The following is a 17,778-nucleotide window of genomic DNA, read 5'->3' as shown; positions in this document are numbered from 1 at the left end:
ACTCCTGCAAACGTGCGCTTCTTGTGATTGGTCGCCGCTAAGACCGCAGCTTGTCTTAAATACATGCACACTTTACGTATTTACACTGCAATGTAATTAAAGCATATGATAAAGTTTTGTATCAACATATTAAAGTTTTTTTTTTCATTTGGACAAACAAAACAAAAAGTCATAAATGAAATATATACACTTAGGGTATTAGAAAATAAGTTAGTGACAATATCGTCTAAGAATAAATATGGTAAACGCATAAGCGCTTACATAACCCAAAGAAAGGAACCAGTGATAATATTAAGAGTAAACTGAAACCATATTTCTTATCTCATTAAGAGATAGAAAGGAAATGTGCTTGGGCACCTGGTTAAACTTGAGTGGTTTTTATGGTGCTGATATTATTGTACCAAAAATTTTTTGTTTTCAGCAATAGTTAAAAAAAAACAATGCAAACAAAACCAGAATCAAATGAAATCACGTAAATCTGTCAGGAAACCTCGGAGTATTAAGTAAGAACATAAATCAAAGATCCGAGTAATGTAGAAGATTTTTCTTTTCCAGAACGGTGCGGTTCAGTTCAGATTCCCGGAGTCAGACGACTAGGACATCTAACGACACAGAATGCAAGCGGGACACGCCAGGTAAACAATATTTTTAGAAGTACAGTTTCTACTCTACTCTACATTGGGGATGTGAACTTAACACACAAAAAGTGAAACGAGCTAGCGAGTCGAAGCCGATGGACCGAGCAGTTGCTTTCTTCCGAGAAGTTGTCTTCCTTATAGGCTAATCTGACACCATCAACGTGATGAATGTTTGTTTTACCATCATCCTGTATACACAATGAAAATGAAGCTTAATTTTCCATCCTCAGCGAAATGCAGCTGAATCATTACGGTGTAATTTATAACTTGTTGTTCAATCTTTACATCAAACAGATTTTCTCTGAACGCACGTTTCGCTTCGACAACGGAGCATCCACAGGAGATGTTGACTTTACAATGAATTTTTTTTAAAGTTTTTAAAATTAAAAATTGTAGTATATGTTGAAACTAGAAAAGTTATTGTGAAATACAACGTTCAACGTTTCAAAAGTTATATTACATATTCAAGCAAATAAATAGTATTTCTATTTCTATCCCAGAAAAACAAACGGTTCGTAATAAACACAGACGAAGAACGTTGGAAATGCAGTAGTTTGAAGTCGGCTTATTTGTGAACATCATGTTGTTTGTCGGCAGGTTCGATGTCACTCAGCGCACTGTCCGTGACGCCGATGTCGCAGGGCTCCGCCATGAGCCAGTCGGCCCCGACCGCCTCCACCACCTTCGACATCGACATTGACTCGGTAACATACACAACGCAATTAGACAGCCGGTTGACGCAGTGGGCAGCGACTCTGCTTTCTACATCCGAGGCGGGTTCGATTCCCATAACTGGAAAAACGTTTGTGTGATGAACATGAATGTTTTTCAGTGTCTGGGTGTTTATCTGTATATTATAAGTATTCATGTGTCGCTTACTTTGGGGCTAGATGGCGGCGATGTGTGTATTGTCTTGTCGTAGTACATTTTATTCCGTTGTAAAGAAATCTTCAAACCAAACTAAATACATCAAACCCAGGCCCTTTGCCCTTTTGACGGCGGATTGGCGCAGTGGGCAGTCGAGTCTGCTTACTGCGCCAAGGGTATGGGCTCGATTCATATAACTGCAAAAAATGTTTGTGTGATGAACTCGAATGTTTTTCAATTAAATTAAAAAAACAATTAAAAATATTTATTTCGTTTCGTACAGCAAAATAATACATTGAAATTGGGGTCATCCTAGTAAGTTACTAGTATTACTACTAGCACTTGTGGCAGGCGGCCCCGCTCTTCCATAACATCATATACAAATTGAAATAAATAAGTAGATCAAAGTTATATAAATCAAAATTAAGTATAATTCAAAGTTATAAAGGTAAACCAAAGATAATTACAACATGTCAATGTCTGGATGTTTGTAAACATATTATAAGTATGTTATTCAGAAATATATTCATCAGCTATAACACAGCAGCCATAACACAGGCTACGCTTTCTTTGGGGCTAAAAAGTAAAAAAAAAAAGAATGATGAATATGATGAATATTTATGATAAATATACGCTAATAAACTTAAAATTTAATTACTATTTTTAAGCAATGTTTGAACAGGTGAATAGACTCGAATAGTCGAATTTCCTAGGGGAGCGATCTCAACAATGTTACAGCTTTCTTTAAATATATATTTAGTCATGATTAGTGAATGACTATTGATAATGAAATGGTTGTTCCAGCCACCCCCTCCCCCGGCGTGCAGGTTTCCGAAGCTGGAGGAATGCGCGCACTTTCACTACGAGAGGGTCTCGCTGGGAGGCCTGTCCGTCGAACTGGTGCCTTGCGACACCAGCGGGGACTCGCCGTGCGAAGGTAAACACATCATATTGTATTGTTGAGGTAAAAAAGGGCATAGGTCATTTTTAAGGAGTTCCAAAATCCGTGGTCCTGTGCCACTTGTTTCCAGCTGCTCCTGGCAACTTGTCAAAAGTCGAAGTCAAAAATTACTTTATTCAAATATATAGATGGCACTTTTGATGTGTACATTAATTTTATTGTACAATATAATTACAGTACAATATAATTTGCTGTGCTTGTCATCGTTTCTCCTTTATTCTTCTATATACAAATCACCCAAATTCGTTATGTATAAATACCGTATAATTTTGAATTTGAATTCAAAATCTGGCTGGTTCTCAAATGACAAACTCAAAAAAACCTCCAGTTTAGAAATAGAAAGATACAATATTCTTTCTTGACTAGGAAGGCTCAGGTCTGCTCAGCGGACGATGGAGAGAGCTATGCTAGGAGTATAGCTACTTGATCAAATCAGGAATGATGATATCCTTAGAAGAACTAGAGTTATTGCGAAGTTGAAGTGGCAATTGTCAGAGCACATAGCTCGAAGAACCGAAGGACGATGGACGTTGGGGTCCCCAGATGCTGGAATGAATACCCCGCATCAGTAAACCCATTATTGGCCGGCCGCCAACAAGGTGGACAGACGACATCGACATCTAAAAATAATTTTAAATGACAATGTGAGATGGTGATAACAAAAAAAAAGTTTACCCGGCTAAGTTTGTTGTAGGCTCTTCTTAGACCAGGGCGCGTTTGGAACCCTCGTAGCTTTAGGTTTAAGTTGGCGAACGAAGTTACCACCATCCCCTTACAATTATAGAAACATATATGTATAAAAGAAATTTTGAATATAAGAGGGGGGGGGCACTTCTTCTTCTTCTTCTCTCTGGGCAGTTTCCGCACGTAAGCGCTTCTCTTGTTATTTCCCACTGTTGAGGGGGGGCCACTTATTAATACTAAACGACGCCGTATGTCAGTCAATCCTTACTCTGTGATACTAAATACAGAATAATTTTCCAGGATGGGTATGTCTGAAGGTGAGGTCCCACGTGAACTCCACAGAAGAGTCCGCCGAGTCCAGAGCGCTGAGTGCCAGCTGGACGGAGGCCAGCGACGTGCGGGAGTGGACCCTCACTAGGAATAAGGACAACTTCTTGCAGCTGGATGAAATGTTGCACAGGTAAAGCCCGCGCTAGTAACAAAAACATTTATTTATTACTATCTTCTGCCTGCGACTTTGTCTGCGTTTACTTCAGAATAGGGTCTAAAACTTCGCTCGTTAACAATTCTTAATCTTAATTAGAGAGATCGGTATAGAAAGTGCATGTCCTTTTCCATAGCATAGGTGACATGCATAGCCAATTTCAAGGCTGTCCGCCCGCTGCTTAACTTGTAAACAATTTTGAATTTTCCCTCGGGAACTACTTAAGGAATCGGGATTAAAAGTAGCCTATGTTCTTTTCCATGTCAAAGGCTACATGCCAAATTTCATCCAAATCCGTTCAGGCGTTTCTGTGTGATTGAGTAACAAACATCCACACTTTCACATGTATTATATTAGTAGGATCGTAGGATTTATATTATATTTTAATGCATCATTTTATGCATTATTTTCTTTCACGAACCCGTTCTCAGACCAGATGGGTTATAGCATAATATGTGTAGTGAGTATGTATGTAGTGACTCGCCTTGTTTGTATACTCATTGAGAGTATTAGCACGCAAGCAATGCCGAGCCGAATTACTGCAGGTGTTATAGGTTGAGGGAAGTCTCCGCAATCCCCAAGTTGACTCACTATAAACTCATTATCTGTTTTAAAGAATGGATATGTAAAAGTCGGCCAATCTCGTTCTATCTCATCCGCTCGCCCGTACCTATATTGTGCGAAAGAGATAGCACGCCATATTTATCCTTTTGCAGGGAAAGCATAGTGATAAGGATAGAAATACTTTCAAACTGTGTTTAATTTTAAGTTTATTTTGATGGCACATGTTGGTGTAAACTTTGCATCTCACCTACTGGTAAGTGACGATGCAGTCTAAGATGGTAGCGGGCTAACCTGTGGGGGTACAGTAGTCATTACCCTAAATCTGCTTGTACGTGACATCGTACCGGAACGCTTAATCGCTTAGCGGCAAGTCTTTGTCGGTAGGGTGGTAACTAGCCACGGCGGAAGCCACAATAAAAAAATGCATGCAATGAGAGCGCCTCATGTAGGCCCGTTCGAATAAAACTTTGACCATGACTAATTACAGATGTATATACGACCGTAAAGTCTCCGGCCTGCCGAACCTGAAGGAATCCATGACCCTAGAACTGGTGGCCGACGAGACGGAGTACAGGCAGCTGGTATCCGACTATGTGCACCATTTGTCCATCATCGCGGACGACTCCATCAATTGCGGGCCGGCGCTCAACTGGCTGCAGATGGACAACAAAGGTAATTTTTGTACTGCAGATGACGGATGTTCCTGCAATATATAAAATAGGTCCAAGAGTCTTCAAGAGATGAATTTAAGGAAGTTAAAACCATAGTAAGTTAATTATTTTTAGTTTTTAATTAATCTTCTATATATATAAAAGAGAAAGTGTGTGGGTAGGTTCTGTATAGGCTCTGAAACGGCTGGACCGATTTCAATGAAACTTTCAGGAAATCTCCGAATTGACCTGGCGAGTAATCCTGTAAATTTTAGTGACGATCGGAGCACTCCTATTTTTGAACTGTCAAACTGTCAAATACAGATTTTATTTACTATGATTATATTCTATTGTTGGGTGTACATGGGTGTAGATAATGATCTTCACCCGCTCGAGAAGAGAATGAATACGGAGAGAAATAAATGATTTAATATATTATGAGACATAAATTAAAAATTTTATGATGTAAGTTTATTGCTTAAATAATATAAAGCAAAATCTAGCCCGGCGAAGCGGGCTGGGTACGCTAGTCTGTTATATAATAGTGCAGATGGGTCATAGTTACCAAATAAAAATAAATAAATAAAATAAATTATGACGTTGCATACATCCATACATATTTGAAAATTTAATTTGTGTACAAAAAAATATAACAAAATTTAAAAAGTAAGTGGACTGTAATAGTATTAGTATGAGAAGTAAAAATAAACTCGTAGTGCAGTTTAATAGGCTGCATAAAATTAGTAATTCATCTATCATATTGACGGCCGAGTGGCGCATTGGGCAGCGACCCTGCTTTCTGAGTCCAAGGCCGTAGGTTCGATTCCTACAACTGGAGAGTGTTTGTGTGATGAACATCGATGTTTTTCAGTGTCTGGGTGTTTATCTGTATATTATAAGTATTTATGTGTATTATATTCATAAAAATATTAATCAGCTATCCTAGTACCCATAACACAAGCTACGCTTACTTTGGGGCTAGATGGCGATGTATGTATTGTCGTAGTATATTTATTTACTTACTTATTATTTATTTATCTATCCTACTGAAGGTACCTAGCTAGCATGCGCCTACCCTAAAATTGAATTATATCTATCTTATACAGCAGGTGGATTTTTGGCAATCTTCTCGATGTATGCATACCCTGGTAAAAAGTCCAGTGCACGCCACGAGACGAGAAAATTATTTCTACCCATTATCTCGCCTATCTCTATAAATACAACCCGAGCCCATAATTCTGCTATTACAATTTTATTCTTTCTCTTTTATTAGATCAATAACAAAAAGGACTACTGATAAATTAATGAAAAAACGTTTTATTCATCATCATCACATAACCCCATAACCGGCCCACTACAGAGCACGGGTCTGCTCCCACAATGAGAAGGGATAAGGCCGTACTCCACTACGCTGGCCCAGTGCGGATTGGTGGACTCCACACACCTTTGAGAACATTATGTAGAACTCTGGCATGCAGGTTTCCTCACGATGTTTTAATTCACCGTTGAAGCAAGTGATATTTTTGTTACTTAAAACGCGCATAACTTAGAAAATATAGAGGTGCGTGCTGGGATTCGAACTCGCCCCCCCGAAAGTGTAGCCGAGCTCCTACCCATTGCGCTATCACCGCTTTATTGCTGTTAAAGTATAAAAGCAAAAAGTAAAAAAAGTGTTTTTTTCCATTTGCAGGTCACAAACTGCTGGTGTCAAATGAAGACTCAAGTTCCATTAACACGCCAGCCGTTGCCGCCGCCTATTCCGTCAGGAAATATGTTTCACAGGTAATTTATTATTATATTATTAATAAGAAAAAAAAGCATTAAATTAAGTTTCACGATTAAAAAACCTAATTTACTATAATGCAAACCAGCCAAAGTATTTACTATTTTATGCTGTAAAGTTACTGTTCGTCCGTCGGCCGATACTCTGGTACCATGCATGACTTCTGAAAAGTAGCCTACGAGAGAGTGCGGTGGATGTAGAGTATCAGAACTATTTGGATAAATGTAAGGTTTATTATTTAGTTTCCATGGTAACTAGAATAGGTAAAAAAATGTATACTGTTTTCTGTCTCACTCTGTCCTATACATTTATGTGTTTGTTTCTTTATCTAGATATTATTTGGTTTCCTTGGTAACTCGAATAGGAAAAAAACAGATAAAATTGTATGTATATTTCTGTCTCATTCCTTGCGGGCTTCATCCTACACGTTTTTGTATTTGGGTCTCTTACCTGAGATTCTGTTGCATCCGATTTGAAATCACAACGATTCTAAAGAAGTTTCACTTTATAAAATCTAGGGAAAGATGTGGCTGAAAATCTTAGAAAACTGCCCAATAAAAAAAATATAAAAAAAGTAATGAAACACACCAGATTTTTCTGTTTTTCACAAATGCTGAGTTAAAGCAAGGCTAGTATGAAGATATTAAGGCACTTTGCTGCTTAGTTACTGTATTAAATACATAAATCCTTAGTGGTGTTCAGTATACACTTTTGTATCATGATTCAGATTCGGTTATTCGTAAAAGTTATAATTTTTTTCTTATTTCGTTAGCCTTCCTAGAACTCACGTTGTCGTCAAAATAGGCGTAAGTACGCGACGGTCGTTTTATTTCAGAATTGTAATTGTTTGTTCGCAGGCGCGGGATGAAATTAGTTTCGAAGTCGGAGATATGATTTCAATCATTGATATGCCAGGTGAGATATCTTGATTAGTGCATCACTTTATGCTTTCTTTATCATTCACTAGCGCGTTCTCAGACCAAATGGGTTATAGCATATGTGTAATTAGTTAGTATATAGTAAGTCGATTTGTTTGTATACTCATTGAGAGTACCGGCACGCAAGCAATGCCAAGCCGGATTACTGCAGGTTGAGGGACGTTTCCGCAATCCCCAACTTGACTCACTATACACTCATATGTTTATGGTAATAGTGATTCAACGGAAAGCTGAATGTGATGATGACTGTACAGTGTTTAGCTAACATTTCGACACTTTTGCATCTAAATCAATCAATAATAAAAATAAAAAAATAAAAATAAAGAATTGCTAAAATATTGTAATTATCTTATGATAGATTCATGTTTAATGTGATATATAAAACGTATTTTTATTTATATTCTTTGATGGTATTTATTTGATATTTTTAGACTCACCCTACCGACGAAAACGTCCGTACCGTCTTTATCGGTAGGGTGGTAACTAGCCACGGCCAAAGCCTCCCAAATTATGAATTCCCAAATTGTCCCTGCCAGGAATCGAACCCGGAACCCCTACTTAAATTCACAGCGCTCACCGTTGCGCCAGTGAGGTCGTCATAAATTTCTGCCGAACATCATAGGCTAAATTAGTCATGCCTATTGTACCATATATGTCGTTATATTATCAAAATTAAGCTTAATTTGCTATACTCCGCGAAAAGCAGGAGAATCTGTGTGGTGTAATTTATAATTTCTTCAATCCATATACTCCACACCACACAGATCCTCGGCAATACACCCTCTACGCACGTTTCGCTCCGAAACCGGAGCATCATCAGGAGATGTTGACTTTACAATGAATAATTGTTAAGTCATGTGGTGTGGAGTATAAGGATTGAAGAAATTATAAATTACACGGATTTTTCGCGGAGTATAGCAAATTAAGCTTAATTTTGATAATATATCATGGATTTCCGCAAAGTAACGCTTAACTTTGCTTCTATACAATATATATGTCGTTATATGTGTTTCTTGATGTATACTTCATTTCTTTATTTTTTATTGATTAGTTAATCCGATTAAGTTCGTTATTGTTTCTTTTTCTTTTAAAAATGCTATAATTGGAAGCAACAAATAATAAAATGCCAATAGTGTTTTCATTCTCGGCAGGCCCCCAGGAGTCGTTATGGTGGCGCGGCAAACGCGGCTTTCGGGTGGGCTTTTTCCCGCACCACTGCGTCGCGGTCATCGGCGACAAGGTGCCGCGACATATGACGCAGCCCCCGCCGATTGTTGGGTAAGTCAAGTCATCGTCACTAACCCACTACCGGCCGACTTAACCCATAACGGCACAGAGCACAGGTCTCCTCCCAGAAGGAGAAGGGGTTAAGGCCGTGGTCCACCACACTGGCCCAGTGCGTATTGGTGGACGTCACACACCTTTAATAACGTTATGGAGAACTCTCAGGCGTGCAGGTTTCCTCACGCAGGTCTGCCCTTCACAGTTGTGAAAACAAGTGATTATGCCGGCTTCTTTTCTCTGTAGAATCTGGTACACGTGGAGGTCACCCGACTTAGCACCCCCAGTAACGATGCGACCAGATTTTCAATGGATAAAAAAATTTGCTATGTCGAATGCACATTATATTGATATTTGCCTCTTTTTATAGATAACCGGTAGATTCCACACTAGGTGGCCTGTATCGTGGGCTCACCATGGCAAACCTCTTTTATACTAACCTCATACTTATATCGACAGCAAATCGATAGTAAATCACATGTTTCATGTTCTTATAATGTTCAAATCATATTATAATTAATAATAATGATACTAAATGCCTTTATGAAAGGAAATGAAAAGTAGTACATAAAAATGAAATAATTCAAAACCTATTTAATGTTACCTTAAAACTGACATACTAACTGAGAGAGTTAAAAAAAGCCCATCCCAAGCGGACACAAACAACGTAGTCCTTATTTGCTATGATTATTGTTCTACACAAATAGACAATATGCAAAGATACGCAACCTACGCATACTGTAACCACATAATTAGGAACATACAGAAACCGTGTACATTCACTAAAACCACTCCACTTTAGTAGTGTTTCTCGAACAGGCAGTGAGTTACTTCACTCCATTTTGCAGTTGACAGTAATTATTTTACCTCTAAAGTTCTTAAGGTTTACCATAAAATGGGGAAAATTTGAAAAGTTTGTAAGCTAGCAACATTAAAATTGTTTTTTTTTACTCCGAACCACCTCTAGTTGCATTGACAAATCTATATTGCATTTCATAGCCCAATTCATAAAGAAAATAATATGCTATTTACGTCACCCATAGACTGCCCTGCATGACCGAGTACTAGTCTTTTGAAGAATTGTCGAAATATTGTCTCGTGAGATAACTCTGGCCACTTTTATATCTAATCTGTCATTGGTTCGTTCATTTGTTTCCATAGAATTAAGAACATACAGAAACCGTGTACCCGACTAATATTGAAGCATCAAAAACAATTCCACTAATGTTCTAAACATTTACCATAAAATGGGTAAAATGGTAAAAGTTTGTGAGCTAGCAACATTACGCGGTTGTGGAGTGAGGCTTGCGCGGGGCGTTTTCACGGTTTTTGGACACAATGCACAGCGTGCAATAATGGCTGAATGAGGGTTCTGTATGTTCTTAAACCAGTGGCTGCCACATAAAATGTTAATATTTATGTAACAAATTCAAAATTTCTTTATTCATGTAGGCCTATCACAGGCACTTATGAATCGTTCTTACATACAGTCAAAATCTGTTATAACGACATCGAAGGGACTACTCATATTTAGTCGTAAAACCGATAGTTGTAACAACCGGTGACAGATATTAATAGGAAAGACAATACATGTATGTAATACGTGATTTTTCTTTGATATTGATTTGTTTTCTTTGCGACATATTACAATTTTCACAGTTAACTCAACAATATGTTTTGGTGCGTCTTGTGTAAAAAAAGGTAACAAACAGAATTAAGAGGTATGAAGAAGCGGGCCTTGAGGCTAGGGCATGCACGTGCTTTGTTTCTAAGAATTATAAAAGACCCTTAACTTTGTTTACTTTTACGATAATAGCCATTGACCATTATACTGTGCCAGATGTGGATACTGTTACCTATTCGAATTGTTTACAATACAGCTGAACCGGTCGTTCTACAGATATAATTTTCCGAAAACATTAACCAAATGTGGTCGCTTAATGCGGTATGTCGCAGTAAACAATGTCGTAAATACCAATGTTTTCCGATAAGGCGGTCATATCATATTCAGCCAGGACTTTGATTTTGGTCAATTTAACCGGTATGTTGTTCTAAACGATGTCGCCATAAACGGTTTTGACTGTATATGTTTACATAATTGTAAGGAGATGGTGATTACCTTATCCTAAAGCTACGAGGGTTCCAAACGCGCCCTGGTCTGAGAAGAGCCCACAACAAACTTAGCCGGGTTAATTTTTTTTGTTATTACCATCTCAGTAAATTAATATTAAGCTATGAAGTAAGAGCAATTTACACCCAAGATTTTTTATCATATGAGTAATTCTTAATATTATAATAGGATTTTTCTGTAAGCTTACGTTTTATATAAACTTTGAACTTATTGAGACATCTCAAAGATTTCATTTGGTAATTTGTTGTAAAATAATATACAATTGCCCTTGAATGAATTAGCAACTTTATGTATGCTGGTAAACTGCACAACGGGTTTATTTTGCTTCTAATATTTATATTGTTACAGTCTATTTTCGATTTAAATTTTGTTATATTTTTATGGACATAAATTAAATTTTCAAATATGTACTGACTATTGCATTATATGCACTGTCATTATTTTAACTAAAACATGGATACCTTTCCGCAGGTCAGTAGCCATGGCGCCGATTAAGCCAGTGCTCCGCAAGCACGGCAAGCTCATCTCGCTGTTCCGCAGCTTCATCCTCTCCCGACCCTCGCGCAGGAGCCTCAAGCAGCAGGGCATCCTGCGGGAGAGGGTCTTCGGCTGCGACCTGGGAGAGCACCTGCTTAACTGTGGACACGACGGTGAGCGCTGCTACCAGGGTCCCATGATTGGCTGTTATTCTGTTACATTGTGGTCGGGAATCGTCCCTCACACGAAGATAGCTCTTACCGTATTAAACCGCAAAAAAGTAAGAATCCGCTAATTTTGTCATAAATTAATACTTCGTAAAAAAATTTACTTCACTGAAGTATCACTTCGATGTTACAAGTCGCGGCAAGTAAGTCTAGCGCTGAACGAAACGTGGAGGGTATAGCTGCGCATGGGTACTGTCGCGCAGGCAATACAATCATTACTTTAACTAATTAATAGTATTTAACAATTAATTAATAAAGTAATGATTATTTATCCAATGAAAATGATATTATTTAATTGTAATGTGTGTGTTTGTGTGAGTATATGTGTTTGTAATTTTAGTATAGTTTAGAGTTTCTAGTTCCAAAGATTTCTTGTTATCTAGGCTATAATTTTTAACAAGTTTATGGGGAATAGAAAAATAAAAACATTCATTAAAACAACAACAAAAATTAACAGTAATAACAATACAATTCAGAACGCGACTGTACACTGGAAGTGTGCGGGGTGTCGTATCGGTACGGGAGACGGATTAGGACTGGAGAACCAATAAGCGCAATAATAACCTCTTACTCCCCCATCATACCTTATTTTGCGACTTCTGCGCAATAACGGTCACCGCTAGACTTTCGTGCCGCTACTTATACTTCGCTTCGCTCTCAAAGAAGACTAACTCGGCCACCTCGAACATCCGCTATTTATATCGCTTCGGAGGCCTAGTCAATTTGTTACTCTGTTAGACCAGTAAACAAAAGGAACGATCTAGAAACATTTCGAAGTTTGCCTATTCTCGGAATTACATAATGCTGCATCTAGTACCGACATTCACGCGCGATTGTGAACTTTACTTTACTAGTATTAAGGTTGTTTGTAACAGTTAGTTGATGATGACAGATCAACTAAGAGAAACTGGTGCCGGTACCTTCTATAAGGCAATATAAATGGCCAAAGACAGGACCCGATGGACAGAGATCATATATGACTAGATTACTCGCCATAGCAGTGATCACGATCGAATAGACGAAGAGAGAGAGAGAGATAGAGTAACAGTTAGTAAGCGGTGAAAGGACAGGTAGGACTTTGACTTCACTTTCGATTGGGTCGAGTTCGAATCCCAGCACGAACCTCTAAGTTATGTGCATTTTAAGCGATTAAAATAACACTTGCTTCAACGGTGAAGGAAAACAGCGTGAAGAATGCATGCCTGCCTGAGAGTTCTCCATAATGTTTCATGTCTCCCAATCCGCACTGGACCAGGGTAGTGGACTACAGCTACACTACAAATTGTTTCTCATCTCAGAGTGAATAGGCATCTTCTATCCAAGCGCGCTCCACCTTAGGCTACGCATACAGGGTACGCACCAAGCTGGCAGATTATATCAAATGAAAAAAAAACTCCAGTACTAGTTAAAAATGAAAATATAAGTATAGGCATTATTGTAAGAGTTATAAAAAGCTAACACTGCAGTTTTTATAACTCTACTGGAGATTTTCTTCATTTTATATCATCTGCATACCCTGTGCATACCCTCTATGCACGCCACTGGCTGCATTATCACTTACCATCAGTCACTTGTCTATAAACATTGAAAAAAAAAAACGTGTGTGTACTTATGTATACGCGTTAGAAGTTATACTTCTTTTGTGTAAAAGGATAAAAATCTTAGTACAAATTGTATCTTTAGCCTTATTCTACGTTTGTAGAAAAAACGACATTAACAATAGAAAAAAGAATAGAATAGAATAGAAAAACTTTATTGCAACACGACACAATAGGAAAAATACATGGAAAACAGTAATAGTACTTAGAACTAGGGTGCAAAGGCGGCCTGATCACTAAAAGTGATCTTTTGAAGGCAACCCGAGCGTACGAAGCCGATAATAAAGTGGAAAGTGTCTGGTGCATAAAGTATGTTACAAAAAAATAAAATAACCTTACATGAACATACATACTACATTTACATATTAACTACACGAATACTGATATAAATTTATATATACAATAATAGATATTTATGATTATATATTTATGCTATTATAAACTTACACTAATACTCAATTACATAGATAAGTAATAATTTTTTTTAAAAGGTATTGAATACATTTAATTTTTTTTATAACTCATTATCTTGTTAAATAAAGTATATTTAAACATCATAAAAAAATATTTCTACATAATTAAAGAAATGAACAAATTAAGTTTAGAATACCAATAGACCCATTATTGGAAAACCAACCAACCAAAACCAATGAGCCCGCAGACTTTGACAAATTGAAACTGTCAAACCTTATAGCTAACTTCAGGGTGTCAGTTTTTTGTAACGGTATGGCATATTAAAAATTTATTTTTCCATAACGCGCCAAAAGAAGTATAAGTTCAAAAAATTGTGGGAGGAGCCCCGTGGCTTGTAGTGGTGCGATGTATGGTGTAGCAGTAGTGTAAGCGTGGATGTCCGTCGCAGTGCCGCTGGTGCTGTTGGAGTGCGCGCGCGCAATCGAGCGGCGCGGTGCGGTGGACGGCGTGTACCGGCTGTCCGGCGGCGCGGCGCTCACACAGCGCCTGCGCGCCGCCTTCGACGCGGGCCAGCCCGTAGACCTCGCGGCGCCGCTACAGCGAGACCCGCACGCGCTCGCCAGCCTGCTCAAGATGTACTTCCGGTGAGTCGAGACACATCCCGCACAGCATTATGACCATGGCAGATGATATGGCGTTTCATTTTATTTTATAAATTTACTAGCGTACCCAGCCCGCTTCGCCGGGCTAGATTTTGCTTTATTTTATTTTATCAATAAACTTACATCATTAAATTTTTAATTTAAGTCTCATAATATATTAAATCATTTATTTCTTTCCGTATTCATTCTCTTCTATTCTCTTCTCGAGCGGGTGAAGATCATTATCTACACCCATGTACTCCCAACAATAGAGTATCATCATAGTAAATAAAAGCTGTATTTGACAGTTTGACAGTTCAGAAATAGGAGTGCTCCGATCGTCACCAAACTTTACAGGATTACTCGCCAGGTCAATCCGGAGATTCCCTGAAAGTTTCATTGAAATCAGTACAGTCGTTTTGAAGCCTATACGGAACATACACACACACTTCCTCTTTTATATATATATAGATATGTTGGTGAATTTATTAATATTATGCATTTAATCCACCATCAATAACTTATTTCCAAACTTCTTTATCATTTAAATAGGCTTTAACACAAAAGTAGGCTTACTTTATTAAAACGATTTTAACGTGTGCCTTAAACTTACTATCCGAAAGATCAGTGATGTTAAGAGGGATTTAGTTATATTATTTACTATAATTAATTAGTTTTTTAAAAGACAATGTTAGATGGTAATAACAAAAAAAAAATAACAACCGGCTAAGTTTGTTGTGGGCTTCTTCTTAGACCAGAGCGCGTTTGGACGAAGGTTCAAACTTTAGTTTTAAGTTGACGAATTTATTTATCGCCATCAACTCACTCCTATGTCATATTTTACATGTAATGTACGCATCGAAAGTGCCATCTATGTGCCATCTGTGTTCAAATGAATAAAGAAATCATTGACTTTGACTTTGACTATTATGATTGTGCTGTTCTCAGAGAGCTCCCCAACCCGCTGTGCACGTACCAGCTGTACGACAGCTTCGTGTCGTCGGTGCAGGCGCCTGAGGAGATGCGCCTGCGGGCAATGCGAGACACTGTGGTCAAACTGCCGCCGCCGCACTACAGGTGAGCTTTAACATTGTTGCGGTCACAAAAACTAACTAGATGGCGCCACAAGGATCCTGCATCGCGCTATCGGCGACTTCCTTAGAAGCGGTTCGGATAGATAGTGGGTTCGACTTCACTTTTGGAGGGCCGATTTCGAAACCCAGCCCGCACCTCTAACTTGTCTAAGATATGTTAAACATCGTGGGAATACCTGCATGCCTGAGAGTTCGCCATAATATTCTCAGAGGTGTTTGGAGTCCACGGGGTTTCTTAAACCATTAATAGGCTTTGCGGATGTTTGTTGTTCTTGGACAGGGTTTTTTAAAACATCAATAAGTTTCCGGACGGTTGTGTCCTTTGGACGGGGTTTCTTAAACCATTAATAGGCTTTGCGGATGTTTGTTGTTCTTGGACAGGGTTTTTTAAAACATCAATAGGTTTCCGGACAGTTGTGTTCTTTGGACGGGTTTCTTAAACCATTAATAGGCTCTGCGGATGTTTGTTGTTCTTGGACAGGGTTTTTTAAAACATCAATAGGTTTTTGGACAGTTGTGTTCTTTGGACGGGGTTTCTTAAACCATTAATAGGCTCTGCGGATGTTTGTTGTTCTTGGACAGGGTTTTTTAAAACATCAATAAGTTTCCGGACGGTTGTGTCCTTTGGACGGGGTTTCTTAAACCATTAATAGGCTTTGCGGATGTTTGTTGTTCTTGGACAGGGTTTTTTAAAACATCAATAGGTTTCCGGACAGTTGTGTTCTTTGGACGGGTTTCTTAAACCATTAATAGGCTCTGCGGATGTTTGTTGTTCTTGGACAGGGTTTTTTAAAACATCAATAGGTTTTTGGACAGTTGTGTTCTTTGGACGGGGTTTCTTAAACCATTAATAGGCTCTGCGGATGTTTGTTGTTCTTGGACAGGGTTTTTTAAAACATTAATAGGTTTCCGGACGGTTGGGGTCCTTTGACGGGGTTTCTTAAACCATTAATAGGCATTGTGGATGTTTGTTGTTCTTGGACAGGGTTTTTTAAAACATCAATAGGTTTTCGGACGGTTGTGTTCTTTGGACGGGGTTTCTTAAACCATTAATAGGCTCTGCGGATGTTTGTTGTTCTTGGACAAGGTTTTTTTAAAACATCAATAGGTTTCCGGACGGTTGTGTTCTTTGGACGGAGTTTCTTAAACCATTAATAGGCTTTGCGGATGTTTGTTGTTCTTGGACGGGTTTATTTTTTTATTTTATCACTTGTTTTACTTACTTTGAGAGCTTACTCATATTCCTTATAGCAGTTTCATTATAAAATGACAGTTTATATGAAATTAACTTACATCCTAAAAATAAAGGCTAGAATCTGAAACAAAACGTCAACAATATTAAAATAATCCTGCTTTCAGTGATGTTTTTATTCAAAAAAAGTTATGATACTGTTTCCTGCCCAGGACTTTATCGTACCTGATGCGCCACTTGCGCCGAGTGTCGCTGCTCAGTGAGTCCACGGGAATGACAGCGCGGAACATGGCCATCGTGTGGGCTCCCAACTTGCTGCGCTCGCCGAAACCGCAGCACGCGTTGCAAGGCGTCGCAGTACAGGTACAGTCTATTTGGTCTTTGCCGTATTTTTGAAGTCAAACTTCATTAGGTGCGACTAGACTAACTAAAATTATTTTACTGACGTAAGAGTTACTTACGTCAGACGTCTGTGTAGTTTCCGCTATTTAAAAATAATAATTTGTATTGGTCGGAAGCATATGGCATATACTCCACGCTTCTTGACTTACACGCCATCTAGTGGCAAATATCATGATCAATAAGAATTATTTATTTCCAATATTTTCAAACGGATCAATTGTGAATAGCAAAGTGAATAAAAATTCAAAAGTTTTAAAAAAAATCTTTAAAATTGCAAAATTTTGAAAAGTTATGTAATAAATAAATTATTAATAAATTTTCTGACGGTTGGGACTTTCTATAATATTCAATGACAAGGTATTTCAGTGTCCTTGTGTTTACCACTATAATATAATTATTTATGTGTATTATATTCATAAAAATATTCATCAGCTATCTTAGTACCCATAACACAAGCTACGCTCACTTTGGGGTTTGATGGCGATGTTGTACTGTCGTAGTATATTTATTTATTTTCCATTTGTGGAAATTGAACTCAAGGCCTTGGATTTAGAAAGCAGAGTCACAGCCCAATGCGCAAACCAGCAGCCACTCTTATTATTTAAAAAAATATTCTTTATTTTTAAGTGTAAAGTGTGCAATTTATTTATTAAATAAGGGCCCTAGCCGGTAATCAAAATAAATTTTAAACTTGCATACAAGGTTGATAGAGGTTAAATAGAAGGTTTACTGGCGCGTCTTTTCGAGCTACG

The 17,778-nt window shown here is 38.1% G+C and overlaps 1 protein-coding gene across 5 annotated transcripts in view; it reads left to right on the top strand.

Moving 5' to 3' along the window:
• Positions 1–17,778, top strand: part of LOC120627783 (GTPase-activating protein CdGAPr) — a 110,157-nt gene that overhangs the window by 73,034 nt on the left and 19,345 nt on the right. For 3 of the 5 annotated variants that reach the window (XM_039895802.1, XM_039895804.1, XM_039895803.1), the window contains exons 3-14: positions 556–635; positions 1,236–1,342; positions 2,310–2,442; positions 3,451–3,610; positions 4,686–4,870; positions 6,539–6,630; positions 7,489–7,546; positions 8,703–8,847; positions 11,453–11,631; positions 14,146–14,341; positions 15,287–15,415; positions 16,837–16,987. In XM_039895802.1, the coding sequence (XP_039751736.1) occupies positions 556–635; positions 1,236–1,342; positions 2,310–2,442; positions 3,451–3,610; positions 4,686–4,870; positions 6,539–6,630; positions 7,489–7,546; positions 8,703–8,847; positions 11,453–11,631; positions 14,146–14,341; positions 15,287–15,415; positions 16,837–16,987 (1,615 nt within the window). The remainder of the gene's footprint in view (positions 1–555; positions 636–1,235; positions 1,343–2,309; positions 2,443–3,450; positions 3,611–4,685; positions 4,871–6,538; positions 6,631–7,488; positions 7,547–8,702; positions 8,848–11,452; positions 11,632–14,145; positions 14,342–15,286; positions 15,416–16,836; positions 16,988–17,778) is intronic. The other 2 variants (XM_039895805.1, XM_039895807.1) reach the window with 1 other exon arrangement.

This window comes from Pararge aegeria, chromosome 12, assembly GCF_905163445.1.
Source record: "Pararge aegeria chromosome 12, ilParAegt1.1, whole genome shotgun sequence".
Classification (NCBI taxonomy): Eukaryota; Metazoa; Arthropoda; class Insecta; order Lepidoptera; family Nymphalidae; genus Pararge; species Pararge aegeria.
The sequence above is the reverse complement of the archived record's forward strand: the minus strand, read 5'-3'. Positions and strand labels throughout refer to the sequence as shown.